Consider the following 27,028-nt stretch of genomic DNA (forward strand, 5'->3'; position numbering starts at 1 on the left):
GAGACGCAAGATTTCAGAGAAAGTGATGTTGGGGGGGGGGGGGGGGTTAGTTCAAAAACTCAAATATAGACACTTTTGGAAACTGTTTTGAACAGAGAGCAGAAAGAAGGAAAGGTCGGTTCAGCTCTGGATGACTACAGACGTTGACATAAATGTAGCTTTTCAGCGCGGGAACAGGCTGATGTATCAAAGCCTGTTCAATGTCAAAATGTTTGCCGAGAGCAGATTTCAAGGAGGAATTGCATGAGATTTATTTGAAAGGAAAATGACCCATAAACAGAGGGTCACTTTTGGTAAAAATGACATTAAAATGACAAAAAAAAAGACACGATTCAACTATTGTAAATGATCCAGAGTTCAAAAGAAGCTGGGTTGAACAGATCACGTTTCAGCCTTTCTATCCTAAAGAAAATGAAATAATCTTGTTTAGTGTCCTTTTCCTGGACATGAGGTAAAGCCCTGGGGGATTCTGTCTCACAGTAAATGTCGAAAGGCCAAGAAATGAAAAGTATATCATGTGACGTCAGGTTGCCAAGTCAAATGTGAATAAACGTGCGGACACATTTCACTGTAGATGCTTTCATCCCGAGAGGATAAAAGATAAAACGTACAACAAACACAACCACAGTGCAGTGAGACGTCACACGGAAAACTGATCTGAAACAGCGAATTAGAGGGTTAGTAGCTAATTCCATTGGTAGACAGATGGGGGCATTGGTTACTTAAGGACGAGATGACGACTGTCTTGGGCCCTTTCCTCTCCCGACGGGCCTCCTGCACCACCGCACGGATCCGGGTGTAGGTCCTAGCTCAGTGTTAGTCTCTTTCAACCTTCTAGCTATTATTTGTGGTCGTTCAGTTATTGTGCACCTTGTGCTCCAGTGGCAACATGCACACAGACATTTGACAGGGCTGTGCTAATTTTGTTCCTCTCCAAAAGGGAGGTCCACGTTGCAGACGAAAAGTGAGTGTCAGCATAATTCACTCACCTCCGTTGTCAGATTTCTGCGAGATATCAGGAATCTTCCAAAGGATTTTATGCTGCTCCGCGTTCCTGTCGTGAACAGAAGGGGGAAAGAAAAGACCAGTGAAGAAGATCGTCAAAACCTGCCGCTCGATTATTAGGTTCCACATTTAAAATTGTAAAAAAGGAAAAGAAAAATTATAATTTCAAATTTAGATATATGTATCATGGGATTATGATACCAATACAGTCAGCTTAAAAAAATTAAACCATGCAGATTTACCAGTGCACCAAAACTAACTAAATCCTCTGTACCCGATTGGTTTATTGGCCATATATTACACAACAAGTCAGGAAAAATGTCTGGACTGTACCATGCAGCAGTAGGTAAGACCGCCTGCAGCTTGGAAACGCCTCCATCGACAGGCACGAGGAACTGAACATTGTTGAGCGCCGTCGCCGTCGTCATGGCCTCCCCGTTGTATTTGTAGTCTATTCTCAGGTCAGTGCTGGTGGGCTCACACCTCCAGCTCACTGCCAGGTTCAGAGGGGTGGACTGGAGGCCCTGCGCGCACACCTGCACACAGGTAGAGGGATACAACAGACGCTCACTGGTTTTAACATAACACACGTTGCCTATTTAAGGATGTTGAGCAGATAACAGCTGCGGTTACAGTGAGAGGACGTGAGGGTTGGAATTTATTCCAACATGTAACTCATTAAAGCGGCTCTGTGTCTCTCATCTTACTGATATAAAGTTATGACTCCGGGCGGACTTTACCTGATACTTGAGCATGTCGACGTTGTAGTACGTCGCCTGTGGCTTCTGCTCTGACACCTTTTTCAAGTGGGATATCAGGTTTGGCATGTTCACCCAGAAGTCCTTGGCATCGGCCTTGGCTTGTGTGGTGGTGTCGCTGGTGGAGAAAAGCACACAGTCAAAATACAGACATTTTAATCAGATCCTGGATAAAAAAAAATAAAAGATGGTGAATGTGCTGAAGTGGAGTGCAGAAAATAAATGTTTTGACAGGCACTGGTCAGCATTTTAATTTGAATCACGAACCACAAAAGACCTCATGTGAGACTTAGGTGAAGCTAAATTTGAAAAATAGTAATGAACAAAAATATTGGACAAAATTAAATTTGTAAGGAATCATACTTCGGTAAAAGCAATAATTATGCTCCCACTGAGCGGCCATCTTATTAGCATTAAAGATAGATGTTAAATGTTCCAAGTAAAAGTGTTTTTTTTTTGTATTTTTAAAATAGGGCTTTTTAATAAGTTCAAAACTTTGAAATAGCCCTAAAAAATATCTCCAGATTTGACCACCCTTTTAATTATTATTTTTCCGAATATGAAGAGAAACTGAGTTTTCCCTGTGTCATATTAATCAAGTTTGCTCTGCTAATATTACAGGGTCATGAATGGTGGAATATGGGATTTGTTGTGCGGACAGAAACATTATTATGATTAAGAAATATATTATGAAAAATACACTGAATTAGAAAAGGTCTGAGAGAGAGAGTAACTCATGTCACATGATCTCAGTGCAGAGTCGTACTGAATACACTGGTTACATGTGGCATGCTGTGAAACTGATATCACTAACACAAAATGTAATGCATAGTACGTAGGAACATTTGATTGGTTTCAATAAAAGTTTAGTTAAATTAAGACACTGTCAAAAAAACAACAACCGGGGAACTTTCAAGTTAGACATTAGAATGGGAGTTTTCTGTCTTTTTTCACTTCTTCATTGAGACACCAGCGCCTACTGTGAAAACTGTATCTGTCAGAGTGAAGGTGGTGAATTCACTGCAGTGTGATTACCAGCAGAGGAGCTGGGGGTTAGGCAGCACATGCTCCAGTCGGCTGTAGTTGGTTATGCTGAAGGTTAGCACGGCGGGGGACGGGTTATTGGCAAAGTGCCGCGTAATTCCCGCCGGAAACGACAAAACCATCTCACCTATGATCTTCACGACACACCTGAGAGGAGGAGGAGGAGGAGAACACGGTGAGAGAAAGACTGGGTGTTGTCATTTCAGAGACAAACAATTGTATTCTTCATAAAAAATATTGCAAAGCACGGATATTATCACTCAAAAATGTCAAATTTGAATCATTTAAACCAAGCAGATTATTCGAAAGCAGTGTTAACACAAAAACTCAACATTCCTGAAGATGTCGGCTCGACATTGAGGGACTCGGCAGAGCTGGAAAATCCAATCACAAGTCATATAGATCATATTCATTATGATTCAGTGCTTTTGACACACCAGGATGGAGGGAGTTGTAAAGGGATATAAGCACGTGTATGTGATTATAGAAGGTAAATCAATATTATAATATTTTTAAGCATTTAAATATTAATATGAAGAATCTATTTATTATACTTATGAATCAAACCAGTAGATTACCGGAGGCCACAAAGGACGTATAGGTTGTTTCCTCCTCCTTTGGGAAACCAAGGCCACATTTCTCAGTTCTTTGGAGCCTTTCTTGAGACAGTATTTATCTATGGAAATCTTATTCTTCATGCTCCATGATACCTGAGCACATTCCCAGTGTTGATTATGTCCAGGAGCAGGAGAAATCTGGTTTGTGAATCTCGAGTTCAAACATCTTTTTTTGTTTTGTACAGTTTCCAAGTTCAAGAAAACTCTGCACTTCAAGTTTTTTTAAACACATTTCTAAACAATTTTAAATGCCACTGTAAATGATTGTAGAGGCAGTCACGTATATTATAACCCCACAAGGTAATTATGTATCATTACATATAATTATAGCTATTTTAAACTGTCATCAATCATCCAATAACTGTTCAAACCTTAGACACAAATGCTTCATAAGAGAAGTATACGTTTATATATAAACATTCAAGCTTACCGTATATATAATTCTTATTACTTGCCAAGTGACGTAATGAGTAATTAAGCGTTACCCTTCAGTATTGCGTATGTAAATGAGCTACAGTGTCTGTTGACGTACTTGCTGGGATCGGCTCCTTTAAAAAAGGCGTTGACCGTCTCTGTGAATGCAGCCGCCACTGGAAGAGTGTCCTGAGCCCCCATGGTGAGAGGACTGGGCCCTCTGGAGCAGCCTGGACGCAACACACACACACACACACACACACACTTAAGTAGACGCATCGAGACAAGAAACAAACTTGAACAATCACCACAACGAGAAAAGCTTTTGTGTTTGTTTTTTTAAAGCCAAAGTCACATGAAAATCTTCATCAAAATATTTTTCAGTCAAAGCCCCAAACCGAGTTTCACATCTGCACAAAATACAAAGGATGGATTTATCAAGAACTGATGTTCCCATTCCTAGTTGAGAACTCTACACTCTTCCTAACCAATAGCGTGTGGATGAAGTGAGGAACAAAACGTGTGATGTGATGAAACAAACTGAGAACAAAGATCAGTATTAGTAAGGTGGGATGAAAACAGCAGGTTTAGAAGATACAAATTTCTCTCCGCTCTTTGACTGCGAAACTGCACAAGGTGAACTAATCATTTTTAAACACCTCCCATAAATTCATAATTGTTATACAATAGACACTGGCATCTGCTTTAAATCGAATAAGCACAGGTGTATGAGAAAGGATAGATACAGAGATATGTGCATGCTTATTCCAGACATGCTGTTAAAGCTGCATTATTCAGAGGCGATCAAAAAAAGATCAGAGAGCCCCGAAGATGAAGTCCCCCCCCCCCAAAAAATAGTCACGACAAAGAGATTAGTGAAGTACACAGAGAACGATGATTCTTCAGGGAATGAAAGGCGGTCAGCCGGGCGAGAATAAATGATGTCGAGGAAGAGAAGGAAGAGAATGACGAGACTTTGCAGTTGACCGCACATGAGGGCGGGGGGGCTCAGCCAGGAGTTAGCATGGTGTGGGTTAGGGTGATGGAGGGACTGCAAAGGCAGAAGAGGAGAGGAGAAGGAAAGAAGGGGCGGGGCAGGGCAGGGGTGAAGCTTGAACAAATGAGCCTCAAAAGAGTGTGTGTGTGTGTGTGTGTGTTTGTGTGTGTGTGTGTGTGTGTGTGTGTGTGTGTGTACACGCTAACCCTGGTGCAGAGACAACTTACCTTCAAAGGTTAAATAAAACTTCCCTCTGTCAAACCATACAAGGGATGGCTGGTCATTCTCTGTGTGGGGTTGGGGGGTGAGGGAGGAGGGAGCAGGGGCGAGGAGAGAAGGACGAGGAGGAGGACGAGGGATGAAAGGGAAGGGAGTGGGTGAGAGTGGGGAAGAAGAGAAGGACAGTAGCGTGAGTCTCGCATGGCAGGTCTATCACATGGCACAGTGAGGTGAAACGTGGAGGTGGAGGCCGGGGGGGGGGCGCAGAGGGACAGAGGGCCGAGACACAACGCCAGGACGGGACACGTGGCGACGCGGATGAGATAGGAATGTTTATTTTGTTTGCGTGTGTGAGGAGAGGCGGGACTCTCAGGCGGAGTGTGGTGGAGAGGCGCAGGTGTGTTGCTGCTGCTGGATGCTGGCAGAGGCCGTGCGGCTGCTTGTCAATGTGCTGTGCAGGAGAGAGGAGGCCGAGGCCGTCGAGCCCGAGAAGAGCGGCCTGAGGCGGCCGCGTGGCCGCTGCCAGCTCCCGGGGGCAGAAGACAATGTTTTCCCCAGAGTGCAACATCAGAAAATGGTAATCCTACAAATGTTGATGCTCCAAATTGGCATTTCTTTCTTCCTTTTCTCTGTGTCTTACTGAGCGCAGATTTTCCTTTCAGCCCCCCCCCCCCACGCCTTTGAAATTATGAAACACCTGCCATGTACGAAGACACGCTGCAGGGGGCAGCCATGAGACTAAGACGACAGAGCAGGGATAGTCTGTGCTGCACAGAAGGATCCTGCATCCTAACGTCAGGGGCTGGACCCCGCAAAGGACACAGACTATGAAGGTGGGATCCTTCAGAGGCTAATACTATTATACAGCTGCAAGAAAAACACCTGAGGGGGTCACAAACTATTAATGTGATAAGAGCGAATCAAAAACATATTTATTTTTCTATATATCTTGTTGTTTTTTCCCCCGACTTCGACCCAACAATTCATTTCTTTCCTGAAATACTTGATATTTATATCTACTACGCGACAATAGCTGTGAGATCAGGTTGAGGAGTTGCTTTGCTTTCGAAGGGGCGACACAATAAAGGCGGGGAGCCGGTGGATTACTGATCGTGTGGTCTTTGATCTAGAAAATGAGACAGAAATGGGACACAGCACCGGCACCTGCATCCGAGTAGAGCATGCTTTACAAGAGAGTTTGCACGGCTCTAATTCCTAAATCACACAACACCTCACGCATCGTCAAATACGTGCTATTCTCTCCGTGCGATGATTTGACACTTACGGCTTTGGAATCAACATGGCAGAGCAGGCTGGGCTTGTTCTACACTATTGTTTTACTCTTCTTATTTTTTCTTTTCTTGTGGGGGCCCATCAGTAAAGGTGTGTTGCTGAGCGAAGCAACGACGGGGACAAGGCCGCGCTTCATGAAGAGAACAAAAGTGCAGGTGCTTAGAAGGGGACGGCAGAGATGGGGCCGGGGTTGTATTCTTTTTCTATGGCTGGAGTGCGCGTGAGTGACAGGTGTGAAAGGGGGTCGCCAGGGGTCGAGTGTGGGAGGAGACAGATGCTTCGCGGCCAGTGGAGATCGGTTGAACTTGAGGCAGCGTCGTGCCACAAGAGCCGTACAGAGGAGGACGGCAATGGCATGAATATCAAACAGCTGCTGGCTGCCTAATGTTGGCCCAATTCTCATGCAAGACTTCAAACAACTCTGTAAGCAGCAGCTCTGCTCCGACAGAATGAGAGTGTGTTCATGTGTGTGTGTGTGTGTGTGTGTGTGTGTGAGAGAGAGACGGACAATATGGACCACAGGGGCCTACAGATAAGGAGCTCTTCAGACATGCTCCTTGAACCTCACAGCACAACAAACACTCAGACACGCAGCCTTGTTGTGCAGACTCAGAGTGGAGGCATCTGGGAGTGCACTGCACTGCACACAACACGATACGTGTCAACGAGAGACAGAGACAGGAGGTTGCCACGGTGACGTGGCAAAGACAGCCACTGGTGCACAGTCATAAAACAGAGAGAAAAGTCTCACAAGTGGGACGATGGACAAAGGGGAAGACACTTTTTAACAAACTTCTTTGGACAAAATAATAATAATAATAATAATAATAAAAGGTTATGCAATAGATGCAGGCTTTTTTGCCTCAACACAGCTTTCATTTTTTCTGGCAGATTATGTCTGAGGGGAACAAGTGGAATAGGAATGAGAAGAGCGCGAGAGAGAGAAAGGCTGTCAAATCTATTAAATGCTTTGGAGATGCGTGGGGAGGTATGAGTTGGCAAGAGCGAAAAACAATGGAGAAAAATGGCTGATTTCATTGAAAAATGCTGCCACTTTTTAGAAAGAAAAAATGAATGTGTGTCATGTCCCTATACCTTTGAGTAAAAACCTGAAGTTGACTAGTCAAATGTGTAGGTATGAGGGCAATGACACAAAGAGCTTTCTATGCACCTCAACTCGAGATGTGTTTGGTCTGCAATGACTAAAATCACAATTAAAAGCGGAGAATTTTAATAAATTAAAACTCTCGATCTCATTGTCCCGACACCTACGCTTTTTGACAGACATTAGTCGCAAAAGTACAAAAACACTCAGTGATGGCTTTTACCCGTCTGTGTCAAGTGCACTCTGGGTAAAAAGCATCACACAGATTGAACACTCCCCCCCCCCCTCCTCTCTCTGAGGGGGGAACTTTACTATACCTGCAAACGAATCAAAGTGTCTCTCAAAGGTGGGCAGTTTGTCTACATAAGCATCGTCTTCTGACAAGCCAAGGGACAAACAGAGAGACGAACAAACGGTAGAACAGAAAAAAAGAACAAACAAAAAATCAAACCAATGAAAAATAAAATAAAAAAATCTGAAAAGTACTGTCATGCACACAAAAAACTAAACTGTAAAAGACAAAAAAAGGACAAATTTTGAACACAAATGTGGAGAAAAAATGTCCAAATCAAAAAACACTGGAAGTGGAAAGGCGGCAGTTTATAATGAAAGCGGTCTCCATGACTTTAACCTTACTGTCAAGTGCATCAGCTTTTTGCTACATGAACGAAGCCATGAATGAATACTGAAGGAATTATAGGCTGCAATATAAACCCCGGTAAAACCACCATACAGATATAACTTCTAATATCACAGTCTGCATGGAGTGAAGCTGTTTTCTTCTGTTGTCTGCAATCTGTTTTTTTAAAAAAGCAACGTCCACCCGGGGACAAAACATTTGTTTTTTTATCTACCTGCTGCTGCCTCCAGAGTGATTACGTTTTAATCTATGACTCAGCCGCGTTACAGTCGACTGAGCTTTGCCATCATCCACTCACAGCTCTGCACTACAGGGTCCCTCAACACCGACTCCTCCAAAGATAGATGGAGGAGTAAACTGTTGTTGTGTAATTAATTCATTAAAGCAAGGTTTGCAGAGACTGTTTGCGCATTAAATTTAACACCCTGCTTCATATTCTCATCTCCCACTCATGCTGCATGTTTGTGTGTGTGTGAGAATCTGAATTTGTGTCTTAATCTATACCAGACACAACATTCATGTGTAGTTTAATAACTCCACGTATGAAAAAGTTTTGATCAACTCTTATCTCCAATAAATACAAATCAATGTGAAACACGTTTAGTAGTAGTAGTTTATATAATTGTTCCAATCTATCTCCAGACATCAGCTTAAATGAATGAGGTTTAATCCGTAAATAATTTGACATCACGAAAAAAGTGACACCGGCATAATATGACCAATATTTATCATTTAGTGGACCGCTGTTGCTGGGAAACTATCAGATTTTTACAGAAAAATGAAATCAGATTCAAAGTGAATTAATGGATAAATAAATACAAACTGCATGACTCATTCCACACAACCTCTGAGCACAAGGAAGGACGGGGCCAGGGCATAAAATCAATATTAAATTTAATTTCAGACATGAGCAGTTTAATTCAGCTGCACAGCTCAGTAGCGGCTGATGGGGCACACACCTGACACGGACACGGACAGCTCTTTGCCGACGGTGGGGGTGGTGGCAGCACTCATTGAGTTCGTGGAGGAGATGGAGGAGGTGCTCTCGGCGCGCGCCAACGGGGCGATGGGAGGGGGGCTGGCAGCAGAGTGGACCGGCGGGCTGAACGGGCGATTCTAAAAAAAAAAATTTTTAAAAAGAAGAATAAAGAAGGAAAAGAGGAGGAGCTGAGTCTCTGCCGAGACGTTCATAAAAGTTAATTTCAACACACGCACGTCAAGTAGCTGCGATTGGAAGATTCCTGACATAAAAACAAAACATTGAAAGAGGTCTGAAATTATAACATGGAGAAAAAAAACAGGAGAAAATCTTACCGGATCTCCCACAGTGGGTTTCCCAGGTGGAAGTTTAGGCCGTGAAGCCGGGCGAGGTGGAGGCGGTGGTGGGGTGGGGTTGACTGACGAAGGAGTCGAAGGTCGAACGGGAGAGGAGGAACCTGCAGGGAGGAGAAGAAACACAAAAAGGTTCAATCCAATGACTGTAGATCGGTTTGTGAAAAGAACAATGCTCAGTACACGGGATAGTCATACTACATCTTTAGACACATTTAATAGATACGCTCCATCAACAAAGTGATAACGACTACAGGACAGGTTGAGAATTGTAAAAAAGATATAATAATGAAAATTAAAAATGCTCTACCAGAGTGAAGTCTCATCTTAAACTATGAGTCAATCAGAACAAAAAAAACATCTACTGCTACCACAATATATATATATATATATATATATATATATATATATATATATATATATATCAATAAAAATAATCTCAATCTTTTACAATGTTCATATTAATGCTATTTATGTCACTAGTGCCCAGGCTAATATCAGAAAATTGTCTCTGATTTCAGAATTCGCCGTCTTTTGAACACGGTTGTTAACATCTAGAAGTGACACTGTTATTTCCACCAATCCAAGCTACAAGAAAAAACAAAAAACAAAACAGTCTGCTCACCGCTCGTCGTGCCACCGGCGCCAGATGTGGGACCAGGTGACGACACCACTGCCCGATATGTGGGTGGAGGCGGTGGGGGAGGCGTGCTCCGGCTCCCCTGGCTGGCGTCTTTGGGCGAGCTGACAGTTTCACCTGCGTCCTCTTTGGGTTGGTCGACGTCCGTGTTCCTGGGCTGCCCCTCTTGAGACAGGACAAGGGGTAGTGGGACGGCGCGTGTTGCCGGTTCCTCAGTAGGAGGACTCACTGCTGGAGGGGTGCTTGCTTTACGAGCAAAGGCTGGTGGGACGCTGGCAGGTGAGTTGAGAGGAGGGGGAGAGGAAGCGGGGGGAGATGCAAGCTCTTTTGGTGGCGCATGGGGTGGAGAGGTGGCGGTTGTTGGAGGATTTCGGTCTTCAGGCGTGTGAGGGCCTGAAGGGACGGGAGGTACGGCGGGGTCCTCTGAGGGAGGCGGGGAGGTTGGTAGAGGGGGAACAGTGTCGTGGTTTGGAGGCGGGGAGGTCGGGAGAGGTGGTGCGGGGTCCTCTGGAGGAGGTGGTGATGTAGGTAAGGGAGGGGCCGGAGATTCAGGTGGAGGTGGGGACGCTGGTAATGGAGGTGCTGGATCCTCTGGAGGAGGCGGGGAGGCATGGAGTGGAGGGGCAGGGTCCTTTGGTAGAGGCGGCTGCTTAGACGAGTCTTCGCTGAAGCAGACCCACGTGTCACCCGTGTCCTCGGGCAAAGGTTGGGCCTGCTCCGGTCCAAAGATGTTGTCCAAGTCTGCTATCGAGGGCTTCCTGCCGCCCGCCGACGCCTCTGAAACACAGAAAACCGGCGACCAATCAGTGTTTGCAGAGGTGTCCAGTAAATGTGCACAGAGAGATAAAACATCACAGACAGACAGGGGAAGAAGACCGACCGACAGAGAAAGTTAGAGGCATTAAGTTTAAGGGATAACGAAGCCGCTGAGATCAAATGTAAAAGCTGGTGGGAAATTTATGGGGAGGCGGAAATAGATATGAAGACTTCTTACCTGCGTCGTCTGCAGCGGGAGGGCCAGTCGTCGGGGGAGTGGTCGGGACGTTCTTGGGTGGAAGTGGAGGAGGCGCTGCAAATATATAAGTGCAACAATGAATACTCCAGTCAGTTAACTCCAGGATTAGCGCCGAATCACCAGTGGTTGTTCATTAGACAAGTATTGTTTCGAGTTCATGTCATTGAAGACTTTTCACATCATGGCTACTTATGTTGGGCTGCATTCAAGGCCGACTTTGGCAAAAATAAAAAAGAGAGGATCTACAGATGAACTTCTAATAACAGAGAAAGAAAAGCTGAAAGTTTAGATCCACACATGACGGGCATTATTTTCACCTGCCAAATACAACCAAGACAACACGGAGAGAAAGGATGAACATACAAAGACCCCACCATGCAACACAGTACATTCAGTCACCATCATGCCAAATGCAATGTGGAGGCAGAGATGGGGGGGGGGGTAAACTACAACCAACACCGGATTATTTGGTCGTGAAATGGATGAAGTTCTTGTCTGATTGTGTCAGTCTGACGGTCTGGTTGATGAAGGGGTTCGTGAGGTGAACTGACGGGTCAGTGCAGTCATTCCAGGCGGAGAGGAAGTTCGGCGCAAATTCAGGAATTGATAGAACTTACTTCCTGTTGGGAAGGACCTTGTCAAAGAGGATTCTGGCTCTGACAGAGGAGCACCCCACGCATCGGACTCAGACAGAACCACTACGTTCGGGAAGGGGACAGAACAGGCCAAGTCAGGGGCATTAGCACCAAAACACATGAGGTCGTGTTACTGTTTCGGGCTCTGAACGAAAGAACAGGTTTAGGAGACGAGCAGAGATCCATATGTCAATAAAAATAACAAATCAGCCAGAGTTAGAATGTGTGGTGACATTAGGACACCTCATTAGTTTTCTTTTGCTTGCTGAATGTCAATGCTAATATGATATAGCACTGCAAGATTCGACTCAAAATGTAAACGGCTGAATATGTGGCTACAACCCGGTCCGCTCAAACTGATTCTCTAAAAGCAGCTTCAAAGGTGAGAAAGTTGCTGTCAATGACCTCAGCCTTCCTCTTATGCACCTTGGTATCATAGCATTATTGGTTAATGAATTCAACACTGTATTAATATCAAAGACAAACTGTATTTTTTTTTTTTTAATTTACACCAATCACCTAAACACAAATTAACTTAACAGTGGTTGACTTGTCTCAATAACAGATGATTGACAGACTATAATTGTTCGGGTTATACAATATGCATATGACAAGTTGATTAATGGACGGAGCATTTATATAGTATTCACCCCGGGCAAGCTATCAACTGTAATAATCATAGTTATATACAGTTGATGCAAAAATTACAATTAGTTAATTTTGTGAAAAGTCTTAATTCACTTTTGTGTATTTATTTCACAAAAACTAAAAAAAAATAATAGTAAAAATCAACAACTAATTAGTGGCACGTTCATAAGTCAGAGACTTTGCAGAAGTGTCATCAGCGTAGAAGTGCAATGAAACTTTATGTCCATGTATAATGTGGCCAAGTGGGAGCATAAACAGTGAAAATAAAATCCGTTCTTCTGTTCAATATACCACTTGGAGAGACTTTATCAATATCACTCTCAGAAATAATCAATATCACCGATCATTTTGTATGGATTTAGACTGGGACTTTACAAACACGTTTTAAAAACACTAAACGTTAAAAAGGACGATGATAAAAACTAGTTCATATTCTGTGACGACAGAACCATGATGAGAAAGAAAGTTGAATTTTACCAGTGAGTAGTGTCACAGACTCAGAGCTGTCCTATTAAGTCTGAATGAATTTATAAAGGGAATTTGTGTCGAGTTGATGTTAGTCATGCCTGACATGGCAGTTGCGTAACAGTTAAGAGCCCTGCATCACTAAATCCTACTGGATTGGATGAGAGAGGGTGACAGCAGAATCTGCATATTCACAAGCTGCAGTGTGCACATGAACACTGCAGCAACACTCTCTGACTGAGAGCCAATTTCAACTTTGACCTTACGCAAAGGCAGATGGGAGTGAATCCACAACTGCCCTGAGGGAAGAACAATGATGTCAGACAGATAGGTGAGAGGGAGGAGGAGGGACGGAGAGAGAATATCTGCCACGACAGCCACGCAGGGTTTAGCTGGCGGCCTTCGAGAGACAACAAGTGTGTGTTGAGAAAGCATTTTCATTTTCTACGCTTACACATTTTAGACAATAACTATGCTGGTAAAACAACGTCAACGACAACATATTCTAAGACCCAATAAAGACAAAGACGTTCACATACAGAGGCAGAAACATCCAAGTGACAAAGACGCAGGAAGAGGGCTACCTTCAGCTTTCTGTTCTCCAAAAGGGGTTTCCAGGGGAGGCCCAAATAAGGCCGTGTTGTCTTCGGGGACTGGTGTTTGTCGACTGCTGCGACAGAAAGTGGTACAGTAGCAGGAGTTTGTTAACAGAAGCCTAATTTATGCGGCAGTTACACTGAACATATACAATTCATCCTGTGGCCTCGTTAATTTCCTTCTTACATTTTATCATATCGTCGAAAACTTCAATATATAATATGTAAAATAAAAGGACTGCACGGTGCTGTAAAGTGACAAGAGGGTGAGCACATGAGGAACTGCTGCGTACACAAAATGAAACCACAGTAGAATGACAATATCAATTGTTTAACAGATAACAGATACCAAAATCAGACTTTTATGGTTTAATCTGAAAAATAAATAATCTATTTAGTTTGTATTTTGGGATATAACAGAGTAACAGCTTTAATTGTTGCAGAGCAACAGCAGGAAAGATTGGAAATGAATGTCTGTGGAGAGAGAATAAATAAATAACGTGTTTTTACTGCTAATTAATAAGTCCCACTCATATCTATATCTATGAAAATCAACGATAAAAAATGTTTTTTAAGCATTTGTGCGCTTACGTTGCCACAGCACAAAGCACTTTACAGAGTTGTTGGGTAGATAAACATAGTGACAGCCTCAGGTGGCTGTTACTTAAGTTTACGTTTCAGTGGGTTGGGAAAAATCTTTGCAGAGTTTATCACCCAAAACACAACTTTTTTATTTTTATTTATTGCTGTTATAAGTGCAACTCCACATCCAAGAGAGGGTCCCCATTGAAGAGGACATTCTGACATGTTGTGTTACACATAACCTTTACCTTAAGTGGCAGTGGCAGAAGAAATGGTGTGAGTGTACACACCTGGGGGGTTGTGGTGCTGCAGCCGGTTTGGGGGCCACAGTGGGAACAGCGGGGACGACGCGTCTCGGTCTGGCGATCTCCTCGCCTGGAACCACAAGTTAAAAAAGGTCAGCCACTTGTGACTCTCTCGCATTTCATTATCCATAATCAACATCATCACAAAAGTGAGTCTGGTGTGAGGAGCAACTGGGCTGATACTTACTGGAAGTATTCCTTTTCAAACCCTGCAACATGGAGCAAAAAAAAAGCTTGTTGACTAAAATATGAGTTATTTTTTTGCAGCATCTCGGTAACATCTCAATCTCATATATCCAAAATTTTAAATGTAAAATGGCATCATCAGAAATTGAACTTTTTAAGATTCAGGGATAAAACTAACACTGCACATCCTTTGAAAAAGACACATTCATCATTGGATATACAATTCAAATTAAAGGAAGGTAAAGAACAATAAATCACTGGAAAACTCGATGACAATACCATTGTTAGTCTCAGACTAGTCAGAAAATGGAAACTTTGTAAACTAGTGTTGCTGCCTGCAGAGAGCTAACTGCGCTGTGAGCGGTGCCAAAGCCAGAAGATATATTGGAGAGCTTTCAAAACATGCTTCTGAAGTCTTATGAAGCCACCCTCGGTACTAGAGAAGGTGTGACACAGTGATAAAGCTGGAGCGGGAAGAAGAGAAGGGGGGTTTTGTTGTTGGAGAGGCAACAGCGCAAATGACATTGCGTCACGAGCTGTGATCTTAAAAGCCAGATGTGTATGAATCCACCATGACACACGAGGCCAAGAGAGGCAGAGGGAGGAGGGAGGGGAAGAGACGGGGAGCAGATGAGAAGACACGACGACGGGGGAGCGGAGTAAGACATCAAAAGGTCCAGACTGTCACAAGTGCAAATGTTCTCCCACTGTAGAGACCAAAGCATGATGCCATTCAAAATGAAAAAAGAAAAAAACACAAGCACACTAGTGATCTTGAGACTCTGGAGAAATATACAGCATTCATACATTGACGTATTTAAACGTGAACTAAATTATTAGCAAACTACCGGCGGAACCCACCGACGGTCTTATTCGACCAACCCCACAGGACGAGAACAAAAGGGCACAAGAAGCCATGTGGCATATTATGAAGAGCCTGACCCCAGGGGGACGGAGGAGAAAGACACTTACCGGGCTACGTCTCTGTGACCAGCAAAAAGGAAGAGAGAAGAGACACCTGGTCAGAGAGTGACAAATCAGTAAAGCAGACATCGTCCTGTATGCATCAGAGGAGGAGGAGGAATGTTTGGCCTGGTTGGTCATATTTAGGGATACGTCTGTTTTAGATTGTGTGAGAAATCACGTATGCAGCTTTATTCAGCTTACGGATTTTTCGACTATAAATGCAAATAGCTCACTATGTCCTGTATAAGAAGGCAACTGGGTATAAAGAAACAGCGGAGGGCTACTTAGTCAAACAGATCGTTGTTTGCCTACATCCTTTTCTTGTTTGCGATGAGGGAAAACAAAGTGTGTCACATGAAGGATATTTGCCTGAGTCTTTAATATCATCTGTGAAGCTGCTGTGACTGGACTTCATCCAAAACACCCCGCAGAGCTGCTCAAATCCATCCCCCTACTATCACTTTTTTATCTTTAACCGTCTCCATCGTTATCTCTGTATTTTTTCTTCATTTCTGTGTTGAAACTGTCAAGTTCGCCGTCTACGTCCTTTGGAGTCTCCCTTCATTTTCTCTTACGAGTTCTCCCATCTGTCGGCCTCTATCATTGCTGCGAAAGCTCTCCCATCTGCCTGAGTCCGGTCCCCCTCGCGCCAACACCGTCCGTCTCCCTCCGTCGCCCTCCTTCCCCTAACTCTTGTGCTTGTTCCAGATGTGCAGTGAGCCATGAGTGATTAAAGTGATGCAACAGAAGGGGTGGGGTACATGGCTGGTGGAGGGGATTCATTTCATTGGTTGCGTTGGCGCAGGACAGAGAGCAACAGCGTTAGCCGTAACCAATCAAGTGTCCCCCTGCTGTATGTAATGTAAACAGGAAGTGTTGCTGTGACATTTTAACCTCAATCAGCCGCTAACATTGATCTTTAACATGACACAACTGATCTGTGCACAGACATGCTGATGTTTACAAATGCACCATTAAACAAATTGGAATATATTTGAAGTCAGACAATGTAAAAGAATCATTAGAGCAGCTTTTCTTGTTTGTTTCATTTCTGAAATTCTATACTGCATCTTTACTCTTGGTGCCAGAGGAAAGAAACATTTTACAATGCTGGCACCCGTGACAGTTCATATCTGGGAATGAATTACTTCGCCTGAGAGACGTCTGTGTGTCGACCTGACTGCATCGTGGCTGGCTACACTAACGGCAGCAGATACTTCTGAGACGTGAAGAATTGAACACAGGAGCAAGATGTTTGCTACAATAAGTAGAGAGGAATAACACAGATCTCTGACCTTTTCCTTGCCCCCTCCACTGCTTGCACTGTTGTTTTTTTGGGACTAAGAACTGATATATGCAAAGACTCCGGAACCAATTAAAATCAGATTTAAGATTTTTCAGTCAGCAGAGAAACTTAAGAGACAGCGCTCCAAGTATCAACTTTCATGTGCCATAAAAATGCAGAGCAGTCACATAAATGTGTCTTATATATATAAATAAAACAAACACGAATCACATAATATTATTAAATGCTGGGAAAATAATGACACACACTGGTTAATATCGTGGTCAATATGTAGCTTTCAGCTTTTTTCTCAGCAATGCAGAGCAGATTTAAAAAAGTCAGTTAATGAGGGATGAGTCCAAAAAAAAAGAAAAAAGAAGACAAACACAACAACATGCAAAGCACAGTCTTACCGGACTCCTCTACAGAGGTTAGCATCATCGTTAGAGGCATCAGAGGATGAGAGATGAAAGACAGACAAAAAAAATAAAAAGATGACATGGGTGAAGCGGTTGGATGATTAGAGCGGAAATTATACGAACACTGAAAAGCCAAACATCTGTGTACAATGTGGGTGAAGTCGTCTACATCGACTGCGATCACAGCTAAATGAAGCGAGTAGTAATGGTCTTCACTACATTCAGTCAATCCCTCATCCGTCCACCTACACGTTACACACTACTCTCCCTCCTACACGGTGTAAACACAGAACCCTGGCTGAGGTTGTGTGTTAAATAAGTTGTTAGCCTGCGTCATCGTGTCCCTCCTAACAGAGCTCTGGTACATATGAATAATTCATGCAGAATATGCCAAATTTCTGCCACGGCAATGGATTAAGCTCATGCAGTCTGCTGAAAATACGACACTCTGTATCCTAGGCAGGTATAATACTTGGCATGTGTCTCAAATTCAAATGTCTGTGGGTTGAAATTAGGACAGCCTCATGGATGTTTTAGTCTGGGATTAACCTTTACTGGATTAGTTAAGGGAAAGGGACGAAGTAGAAAGAAGTGGAAAGAGTCAGAGTTTGCCTTTGGGGGCCAGTTAACCTATGGCCCCTCATCCTGTCTTCATCCAACATTTTGTATTGGTCAGTCCAGATCCAGTGTGGTATGAACATATGTGGGAGGAAAAAGCTCTGTCCAGGCAAAAGTGATGCTAATGTGAATGGGTAGAGGTGAAGGTGGACGTTTCATAATCACAACTAAATGCCAGTAACTTCAACGTCATGATCCAGGTTCATATTCAGGCAAATCGACTCCATTATATGAATTTTAAGAACATGTTGGGGACATATAATGAATACTCCAACAACATTAGTTCACTAGAGTTTATGAAAAGTCTCCTAACAGTAGTTTTGTAGGGAAACATGATGGAGGAACGACAAGACAACTGACCAAAATATCTGACCGCCCTAGAATCCATTAGATCATCTGACGGCAAGATTAATGATCATACAGGCAATTAATAGGGCACGGCGACCCCCGAGGAACTACAGGTCAAATGACGACGAACCTGGCAGAAATTCAGACTGATCTTTTAAAACCAGTTAGCTGTGAGCAGTTCTGACTATATATTAGATAACCCATCTTCCATTTGTTATATTCGCAAGTTTAAAAAAAACAACTCAAGATGGCAAAAACACCCCGTGTCCCCTGATATTGCTCTTACACACATGGACAGTAGCATTGTGAGCATGATGACTTCACACTTGATCCATGGGCTGAATTATTAAGGACTGAAGCTTGAATGACCACAGGGCCGTCTCACTGTGCAGCAGACCGACACACGTGTTCATTGTGCCCACTTTCCAACCTGAATTATTCAAGGCGGACACACAGGCTAACTGTCATCACTGGGAAACATAGGGATTATGGGTAGGGGGCTAGAATGGGCAGAGGGGGGGGGGGGGGGGTCCGGCTGCTGATTACAGGCTCATCCGCTGAGCTGCATCACTTTAAAAACAAGACCTTCACACCCTACTATTTGGCAGCAGCACCGTCATCCGACGGTGTCTGTTGTGGTGGGACATCTGCTGCGGTTTAAAGCGATACCGGACCGAATGGGAGAAGGTACAGGTCACGGACAACACGGTTCCCGGTATCACAAACGACACAAACTACCTATATGGAATCAGAATCAGCCGTTTAAGAGACAAGCACACACACCAGGCATATCTCCTACTATGCATGCGTACGAGGAAGATGCAGATAAGAAGCAGGAGTGATTTGGCACATGCACATGAATGAAACCCAGCAGTGACGTCAGGGCTACTCACCAGAGGAACCGGAGACAGAGCTATGTTGCCTATGGAGGCTTTGAGCTCGTCGACTGACGGCGTCGACTTGACTTGATCGGCTGGCAGCGGCTTGATCTTGATCTTGAATTTTTTCTTGTGGTCCTCCTCGCCTTCCGACTCGTCAGAGGAGAAGAAGTGGGCCTTCTTGGTGGTAGGTGGGAGCACAGAGTCAAGGAAAAAGCACAGTTCCCTTCCGAAAACAGCAATCTTTGTAATATTTGACTATTGTGGCTTTCAAAGTCAGAGCCACATTCCAGGTGAAACTAGTGTCACTGTCTTGGTGAATGCTTCAAAATCCCGATCATATTGCCTCATCTGTTCTTAATTATTATGGTTCATCATTATGATTCAAATAATTGTAAGTAAATAATTGTGTTACTGCCTCTCGATTACAGCTGATAAAGTAGGGGCACAGAATAATATCTATGAATTACCTTGAGATTATTACTGGAAAATTAACTGCACACTTAATACAAATACTTAGGGACACTTGAATGAAAATAATATAGTCACACTATTATGGGAATAAAGTACTTTTAGGCTGCGTATCATTTGAGAGGGGGATTATCAGAAGATCAGCCAGTCGCCTGCATTGTAAATGATAAATTAGGCCTTAGTATAGGTTTAACAAATAATGAAATATTGACACTTTGGCACATCAGCACTACATTATTATAAGTAGCAGGACTTTTAAAAGTCCTCAGAAAAAAACACACGGACTGTGAGGAAATTGGCTCTTGTGGAGGAAGACATTTTTCACTTTTTTTTTAATCAGTAAACCATGACTGACTTCATTCTTGTTATATTATGACTTTCTCCTCAATTACAACTCTCTCCCCGACCGATGAGCTCCACCTCTGCGGCCGCACTACCATACAAGCACGCGGAACCTGCGTATTGATTTCACAAAGAGGTGGTGGGCCTTTTCCTCACTTTCCAACTTCCTGTTCACATCTTCTGCAACAATGACTCATTCTTTCTGTGACACTGTTGCATGCTGTGCCTTAGTTACTTTATTCAGATCTTTCCTCATTCCGTGTTTTTACACTTTGTTAAGCAGTTGACACACTTCATCATCACTGTACGTCAAGTGCTGCGTCTTTCGCCGTAAACAAAATTGAAGATTTGATCAGATAGATTTAGCAGCCACATCAGTGACGAATATAAACTGATCTCCTTCCCAGTTCAATTACAACTCTTGTACTAATAATGAAAGCTATCAATTTTTAGTAAGCTAAAGTGACGTGGCAGAGAAAAATGAGGAAAATGAGTTGGAACAAATGACAAACAAAGCAGAACTGAGGATATCTCCCTCTTCTGACTCTTCTTCAGGTCTGATGCTGTAGCCCTCATCGTCCACCTCCGGAGAGTTCTGAAACAAACGGCGAGTCGATGTAAATCTCTTATCTGTATTAACAGACTGCTGCGACGACATGAGCTCCATGACTATGAATTTCTAAAAAGAGAAACAGCAGCTTATTGAGCTACAGTTGAAGTTCACACAACGAATGTTAGTTTTGCTGCTAAGTGAAACAAGACCAAATGCATATTGACAAAGTCATAATCCTAACCTTCGATAAACGGAGTGGAGCAAACGATCGTGGTTGAACCCTTTTTTAGATTTACCTTCTATAATCACCGATTTCATTTCATCATTGATCTACACAATAAACTGACTCGATGCACATGAAGACAAAGCAGCATTGGAGAAAACAGAAAAGCCGAATTGACTGAATCAGTTGAATTTACCAGGATTAATGAGTAAAAAAATTCCCCGTGTGGGTTTTTACTCACGTATCTGTCCCAGTCGATTTCTCCGGAGAAACCATTTGTGGCCCCGTTGGTCTTCTTCTGAGACTGACACGAGAGACAGATTAAAGGCAGGTTTAAATATAGTATATTCTGCACTACTCTACTACAGCTGGATGTGTTTCTACGTTAACGTCGTCTGTGCAGTGGACCTATGATGATTCAGCTCTATAAACCCTGATGCTGTGCTTTCTGGATGTCACGTCACGTGAGACTGTCCCACATATTCCTATTTTCCTCTTACAGGCAATGTGCTCAACTTCTCAGATCATCAGATTAAATAGCGATTTTTTATTAATAGATATTGGACGTGAAGGTGGACAGGATCATGTTGGAAAGAGAATGTGGGAATGACATCCAGTACCGGGGGACTCGCTGCTGTGGTGGCACTTGTGTTGGATGAAGAGTCAAATCAACTCTGGTCTTCACACATGCAGATGGACTCGCAACACATTCAAATACATGGGATGCGAACATGAGCACAAGGAAAAGAAAATATCGGTGTTTTATATATTTCCTGGTCTGGTCAAAGCAATGCTGAATTACATGCCGTCTTAACCTGGAGATATTGAGGTGTGCTCATTCTCGCATCTCATGTATTTGAATGCATTGTGAGCCCAACTGCATATGTAAATTAAACTTACAGACCAGAGTTGACACAACTCTTTTATTCAAGAAATTGCCACCACACTACTCACGTCACTCCTAAACCACTTGTCTATCGGTCCGGAGAAATAGCATTTTTGAAACACTTTGTTTGCAAACATAAATTCATCTCCGCTTGGTTATTTATGATGTCCTGATGATGATGTTAGCTATTATTATCCTGCATGCTGCAGAAAGTGCTGCATTACAGTGCAGTATAATATTACAAGAGTCAGGTCCCTGCAGGCTTCCCCCCAAAAGTCGCGGGGCCAAAATCCTTTTTGTTGTATCTCCCCTCAGAGAGCCTGCTCACAAAAGGCCTGACGCAGCGACACTGGTGGCTGACTAATACAGGTGTCTATAACAGATCTAACATCTAGACACTAAACTACCACATCACAACTACTCAGAAGGACTAGAGTAGAGCTCAGTACCGATTCAACCTCTGGTGGTTCCTGGCAAGTAAAAAAGAAGACAGAATACAAATAATGCACCTCCAAATCACCGCCTTGATTTCCTCCAGTGACACACAAGTACACGGAGGACTGATTCACAAAGGAATGAAATGGTTGACACGTATAAAATGTTTTCTTTTACTTACACCCCCGTCTCTGTCTGGGGACCCCCTGTGAGAAAGTAAAGAAAGAGAAACCGTGAACGGTGGAACATAAAAAAAAGTCATTTAACGCAAGATGAGCTCTTCATTTTCGAAATCAAGTGCTCCGCAAATTAGTCGAGAGGAAATTTTGAAACAAGGTTTTTTCAAGGAGAAACTCCTTCCACACAAACTCCCACACGTCCCGGCACACGAGCCTTTTAATGGTACGTGTCATGCACAGTTACAGCACTATTCACATAATTTCAGATCATTTCCGCTACAATATGTCAGAAATAGTATCAGCTGTGAGCAAAAGAAAGGGAGGTCAGCAGCTTTGGATCTGTCATAACATGTCACGTATGATACATACAAATACAATTAGGGGCGGGCGATCTGACAGATTCAAATCACGATCAATTTTGATGACGTCCACAATCTACTTTTCAAAAGAATTGTAGATATTGTGACATTTTTAGGACATTTACACTCTGTCTGCCCCAATAACATTGATCCAGGCTACTAGATCGGCTGCGCTGGTCGGTCAAATTATGTCACGAGTCTATATCATGGCATCTCCCGCACGTATATGACGTATTTGAAAAACAATTAAACATGAGCTGTGGCAGCAATGACGAATGAGGCGCTGGTGCCAAAATAAGGATTCTACCCGAGTAGTGTGGTGTTCAGGTATTCAGGCATTTCCTGAAGAATCCAGCCATGAGGGTTTCACCCTGGTAATTTTGATTTGATTTTTTTGGGGAAGTTAGCCTACTACTAAATAGTCATGACAGTGCAAAGTTAATGTATGCTGCTCCCTTTAGACAGAAACGGTGCTTGAAAATTCATCCTGTAATTGTTCCCACTCATTATAATCCTTTTGTTCTGCTGTTATGTACGAGCGTGGCCTGCTCCCATAAATTCATTTCTGAAGACGACTAATTTCGGCTTTCACTTTCGGCGGTGAGACGATTGATATACTCCGCGTTTGGATCGAGCATCAAAGAGGAGAATCAGCACTTACGTGGAGTCATTGTCCTTCTCTTTCTTCCGTATCCCAAAGGCCTTCCTGGTACGTTTTTTCAATCCTAGGAAGAGGGAGGAGAAAGAACAAAAAAGGTGAATTCTTGAATTAGGAGACAACAAAGGCACGACTAAAAAGGAGCATCTGTGGGTGGGTTTAAGGGTAAGTGAGGGTCAGCTGGTCTGCATCTATCGTCCGGGAGTTTTTTTTATTTTTGATGTATTATTGACCAACTGGACATGTGAGGTTTGCAGTGTGAAGGTAAACACCGCCTTTCAGAACGAAAAATGTGTTCACGGTCATTGCAGATGGACCAACAGCGTCAAGGCTTCTCGTTGAAATTCATTAGCTCTGCTAAGAATCGAGAATCAATGCGGATTTAACAAGAATAGCTCAGACAGACGTGGCACACAGAGGCACCTACTGTCCATCACGCAGATTATGTTTTATTATTATTATATATTCCCCATTGAGATCCTCAAAGTAGGCATCAGCCATACGACTCATCTGAAGAATTCAACAAGGCTCGCTTGTCCCTGAACAAGCCATCACATCTCCCTGCTGCTCTAATGAAGCAGCTCACTGCACAACAATACAAATGGAGAGAGTGTTGTTCAGGCAACAGGTGTGGGAGTTTGTTTTGGCCTCAAAGAAGTTTTCAAGTAAAATCTTATATAAAGAATCAGGTCCTTGAATCGAGTCCTTAGGTTCTGTAGAGAAGGTGAACGCTGAGCTAATGTTACTCCAGTTGAGTGCAGCATTCAAGGAATGTGCCCAAATCCAAAAGGTATTAACTTTACTCTCATGGAAGACGAAGGGAACCAGAAAATATTCACATTTCAGGAGAAAAAAAAAAATCAGTTTACAAAAATACTACAATTAACCAGTTCGACAAAACAGACGTGTCAACTGACTGATTGATCATCAATGAATCAGCGCAGCTTTCCTTGGGACCTAATGTTTTTAGATAAACTTTTGTTCTTGCCACAGATTTGCAGATATGGTTCATTTGTGATAGATGATATGATATAAATATTGATGACTCAAGTTCCTATGCACACCCAGGAACTCATTCCCTGTATATCTCAAACAAATTGTTCTCCCAAAAAAAATCAACCACGACAGCATTGTTGAGTTAGTTTGTTACACTACAGCACCATGTTTTATTCATAATACCCACTGATTATAATTATTAAGCTTTTTCTAGCTTAAAATTCGAGTCTTTTATATGCAGTTGATTTCTTTACCCCAAAAAATTGCCGAACAGCCGAATCCCCAGAGCTCCAGTCTGCCTCGTTCTTACCCCAGATGAAAGCCCAGTTGTCCCCCTCCATTTCTTCTCTGATAAAACGTCGACTCTCATTCTTCCCCGCGCTCGTCTGTCTGTGAACTCGTCACATCATCTCTCCCTCAAGCCACATGCAGATACACACTAAGCCTCAGAGCAGTAACCTGACGCCGCCTCCGACTGACCGACACACAGACGCAGACACGGTATCATGCCTCTTGTCCTTGATCTGCATTTGTTACTCAAATTCAACACCACTCAGTCCCCTCTCATGAATTAAAGACAAATGTCATGGCAGCAAATAAATAAAACATTGTGCACACGTGTCATGTGTACTTGTAAAAATAAAAGACACATGATATATGTCACTGAGTTCATGACGATCACTGGAAATGAGACTAGATTCCAGTTAAATGCTTTAAGTGTTTTACATTACACACCGTGGTTCGGCATATTTTTTCTTTTACTCCACTAATCGTTGCATCAGCACGGCTGCGACCAAAATGGGAAATTGATCCAAGGAGAACTGCTGGCCATGAAGACTCTCACGCAGATATAGACTCTCATTGATCCTGCAGACGTATTTGTCCTTGCTTCCTATGTATGAATAGCTGCTGCCACGGCTCAAATAAATGTCCCACCGCCGCACTCACAGGCTCAAATTCAATGGCCTGTTGTACATTATACACAAAAGGTAATTTTAAGAGAATATGCGGGGACACGCTCACGGGCTCAAGAAACAGAGCTTGATGAATATTCATAGACACAAGGTGATGAGGAGTTAGGATGCAGCAAACAACCATTTCTGGAAGAAAAACAACAACAACAAATATCGTGGGATGTAATAATATTGTGAGGGTTATTGAAATCAGAAAACAGGCAGCAAACATTTGCCTTCTCTGTAAAAAAAAACAAAAAACAACCTTACCAGACATTTCACTTTTCGATTTTTTGTATATATATTTTCATATTTCACAAGTTTGCAAGATGTTCAAGATCAGTTCAAGGTACTGGATCACAATTGGCTATTTTATTTTTAGGTTTCATGTTGGAGGTTTTAGGCGATTTGACTTGTTAGTCGCTGCAACACATCTCACAAGTTGAACACTGAGAAATATCAATAGTTAGGTAGCCTTGAGCAAGACAATAAATGACGACAAATAATATACTTCTGAACATATTGTTAAGAGCAAGACTTTCAGGCCGAGTGTTGAAACTATAACACCGTGTTGGTGCCTGTGAGTGTGCATGCACTGTTTATCTTCTCTTGTATTGTCAAGCTAAAAAGAAAACTTTGAGAAAAGCAAGATATCATTTTACACCGCCCCCCCTTCAAATTAAGAGTTGACATAATGTAGAATAATTGCTCAGATCATTCCAAGATTTATTATTCTGATCTGCATTGTACAAACAGTCCAAACACAAATGTCCAACATTACTTAAAAATAGCAATAAATGACTTCCCCATGTTTATGGTGCAGCAGGACCTACAGTAAATCTGATTGGGCGACATGAATGTGAACGAACACACGAATGTGTATGGCAGGCTTTAATTAACGGAGAGGGGGAAATAACAGAGTGTGCGGTACACACACAGTTTAATGACTTGATAGCTTCCGTTCAGAGGGATGCTAGAACAAGTGCTAACGCAATTTGTGGTCTGTTCTCAAGACACAGTAATGTAATAGTAGGAAAAGCCAAAGGACACGAAGTCAAACAAGACAGGACACTGCCAAACCTAAAAGAAAAGAAAAAAAAAAGGATTCACAACTGAGGAACAACAGTGACCAGCGTTGGTCATTTGAAATTTTTGCTGCGGAAAGCAAACAATGATACCAACTTCTACGAAGTAATTTTCCAATTACTGTTTATCATGGTCTGAAAATAGTTTCCGAATCCAGGGTTCAGGATAATCCTGGACAAGTGGGACTCTAACTTTAGAAAGGGTCCTGAGAAGTGAACACAAACTCGCAGCGGGAGGACGAACACACCCCAGTTATTATTATAGCTCTGTGAGATCCACCCTGCAACCTACAGGAAGCGGTTGCCTATAAAACTGCCTTCAAAAAAAAAACAAAAAAAAAAAACAGAGCCACCTTTAAAAACCCTGCAATCATATATTTCTCTCATTATCAGATCAAGTCCACAGCCACAACAATTCATATCCTATCTACAGGCCAAAAGAATCTGACAGCTTTTAACCAAATGTTGCAACCCTATATAATCAAACAAACAGATCAAACAAGCCTGTATTAGTCCCATAAAATGGGAAATTACTGATTTAATTCAGTTAAGTGTTCTCATTTCTCAGCACTCTATAAGTGTAAAGGAATCCATGTTATTTTTCTTTAGATTTAAATGAAGTAAAGTAAAATCTTTCCTCATGTTTGCACCTATTGTCTAATTTCCTGTGGGCTCATGTCTGCTCCTGCCAGGGGTTTTCTGGTGCACTAGTCTCAGCTGTATTTGCCACAGAGTCAGTGGACTGAACTGGAAGTGACACCATGCCACACACACACACACACACACACACACACACACACACACACACACACACACACACACACACACACACACACACACACACACACACACACACACACACACACACACACACACAC

The 27,028-nt window shown here is 42.8% G+C and overlaps 1 protein-coding gene across 6 annotated transcripts in view; it reads right to left on the bottom strand.

Moving 5' to 3' along the window:
- The window catches only part of sgip1a (SH3GL interacting endocytic adaptor 1a), a 57,748-nt gene that overhangs the window by 4,235 nt on the left and 26,485 nt on the right, over positions 1 to 27,028 (bottom strand). The window contains exons 3-24 of one of the 6 annotated variants that reach the window (XM_047336959.1): positions 23,120 to 23,183; positions 22,102 to 22,126; positions 20,841 to 20,903; positions 20,355 to 20,418; positions 19,026 to 19,201; positions 17,161 to 17,169; positions 15,469 to 15,480; positions 14,498 to 14,519; positions 14,296 to 14,380; positions 13,412 to 13,494; positions 11,697 to 11,777; positions 11,059 to 11,133; positions 10,050 to 10,841; positions 9,407 to 9,528; positions 9,052 to 9,208; positions 7,770 to 7,829; positions 5,063 to 5,122; positions 3,957 to 4,068; positions 2,799 to 2,954; positions 1,746 to 1,881; positions 1,339 to 1,541; positions 990 to 1,054 (exon numbers count right to left, since the gene is read on the bottom strand). In XM_047336959.1, coding sequence (XP_047192915.1) covers positions 990 to 1,054; positions 1,339 to 1,541; positions 1,746 to 1,881; positions 2,799 to 2,954; positions 3,957 to 4,068; positions 5,063 to 5,122; positions 7,770 to 7,829; positions 9,052 to 9,208; positions 9,407 to 9,528; positions 10,050 to 10,841; positions 11,059 to 11,133; positions 11,697 to 11,777; positions 13,412 to 13,494; positions 14,296 to 14,380; positions 14,498 to 14,519; positions 15,469 to 15,480; positions 17,161 to 17,169; positions 19,026 to 19,201; positions 20,355 to 20,418; positions 20,841 to 20,903; positions 22,102 to 22,126; positions 23,120 to 23,183 — 2,622 coding nt within the window. Of the gene's footprint in view, positions 1 to 989; positions 1,055 to 1,338; positions 1,542 to 1,745; positions 1,882 to 2,798; positions 2,955 to 3,956; positions 4,069 to 5,062; positions 5,123 to 7,769; positions 7,830 to 9,051; positions 9,209 to 9,406; positions 9,529 to 10,049; positions 10,842 to 11,058; positions 11,134 to 11,696; positions 11,778 to 13,411; positions 13,498 to 14,295; positions 14,381 to 14,497; positions 14,520 to 15,468; positions 15,481 to 17,160; positions 17,170 to 19,025; positions 19,202 to 20,354; positions 20,419 to 20,840; positions 20,904 to 22,101; positions 22,127 to 23,119; positions 23,184 to 27,028 lie in introns of all 6 variants that reach the window. The other 5 variants (XM_035648886.2, XM_035648882.2, XM_035648881.2 and 2 more) reach the window with 5 other exon arrangements.

The sequence above is a fragment of the Scophthalmus maximus genome, chromosome 13 (genome assembly GCF_022379125.1).
Source record: "Scophthalmus maximus strain ysfricsl-2021 chromosome 13, ASM2237912v1, whole genome shotgun sequence".
In the NCBI taxonomy this organism is placed as follows: Eukaryota; Metazoa; Chordata; class Actinopteri; order Pleuronectiformes; family Scophthalmidae; genus Scophthalmus; species Scophthalmus maximus.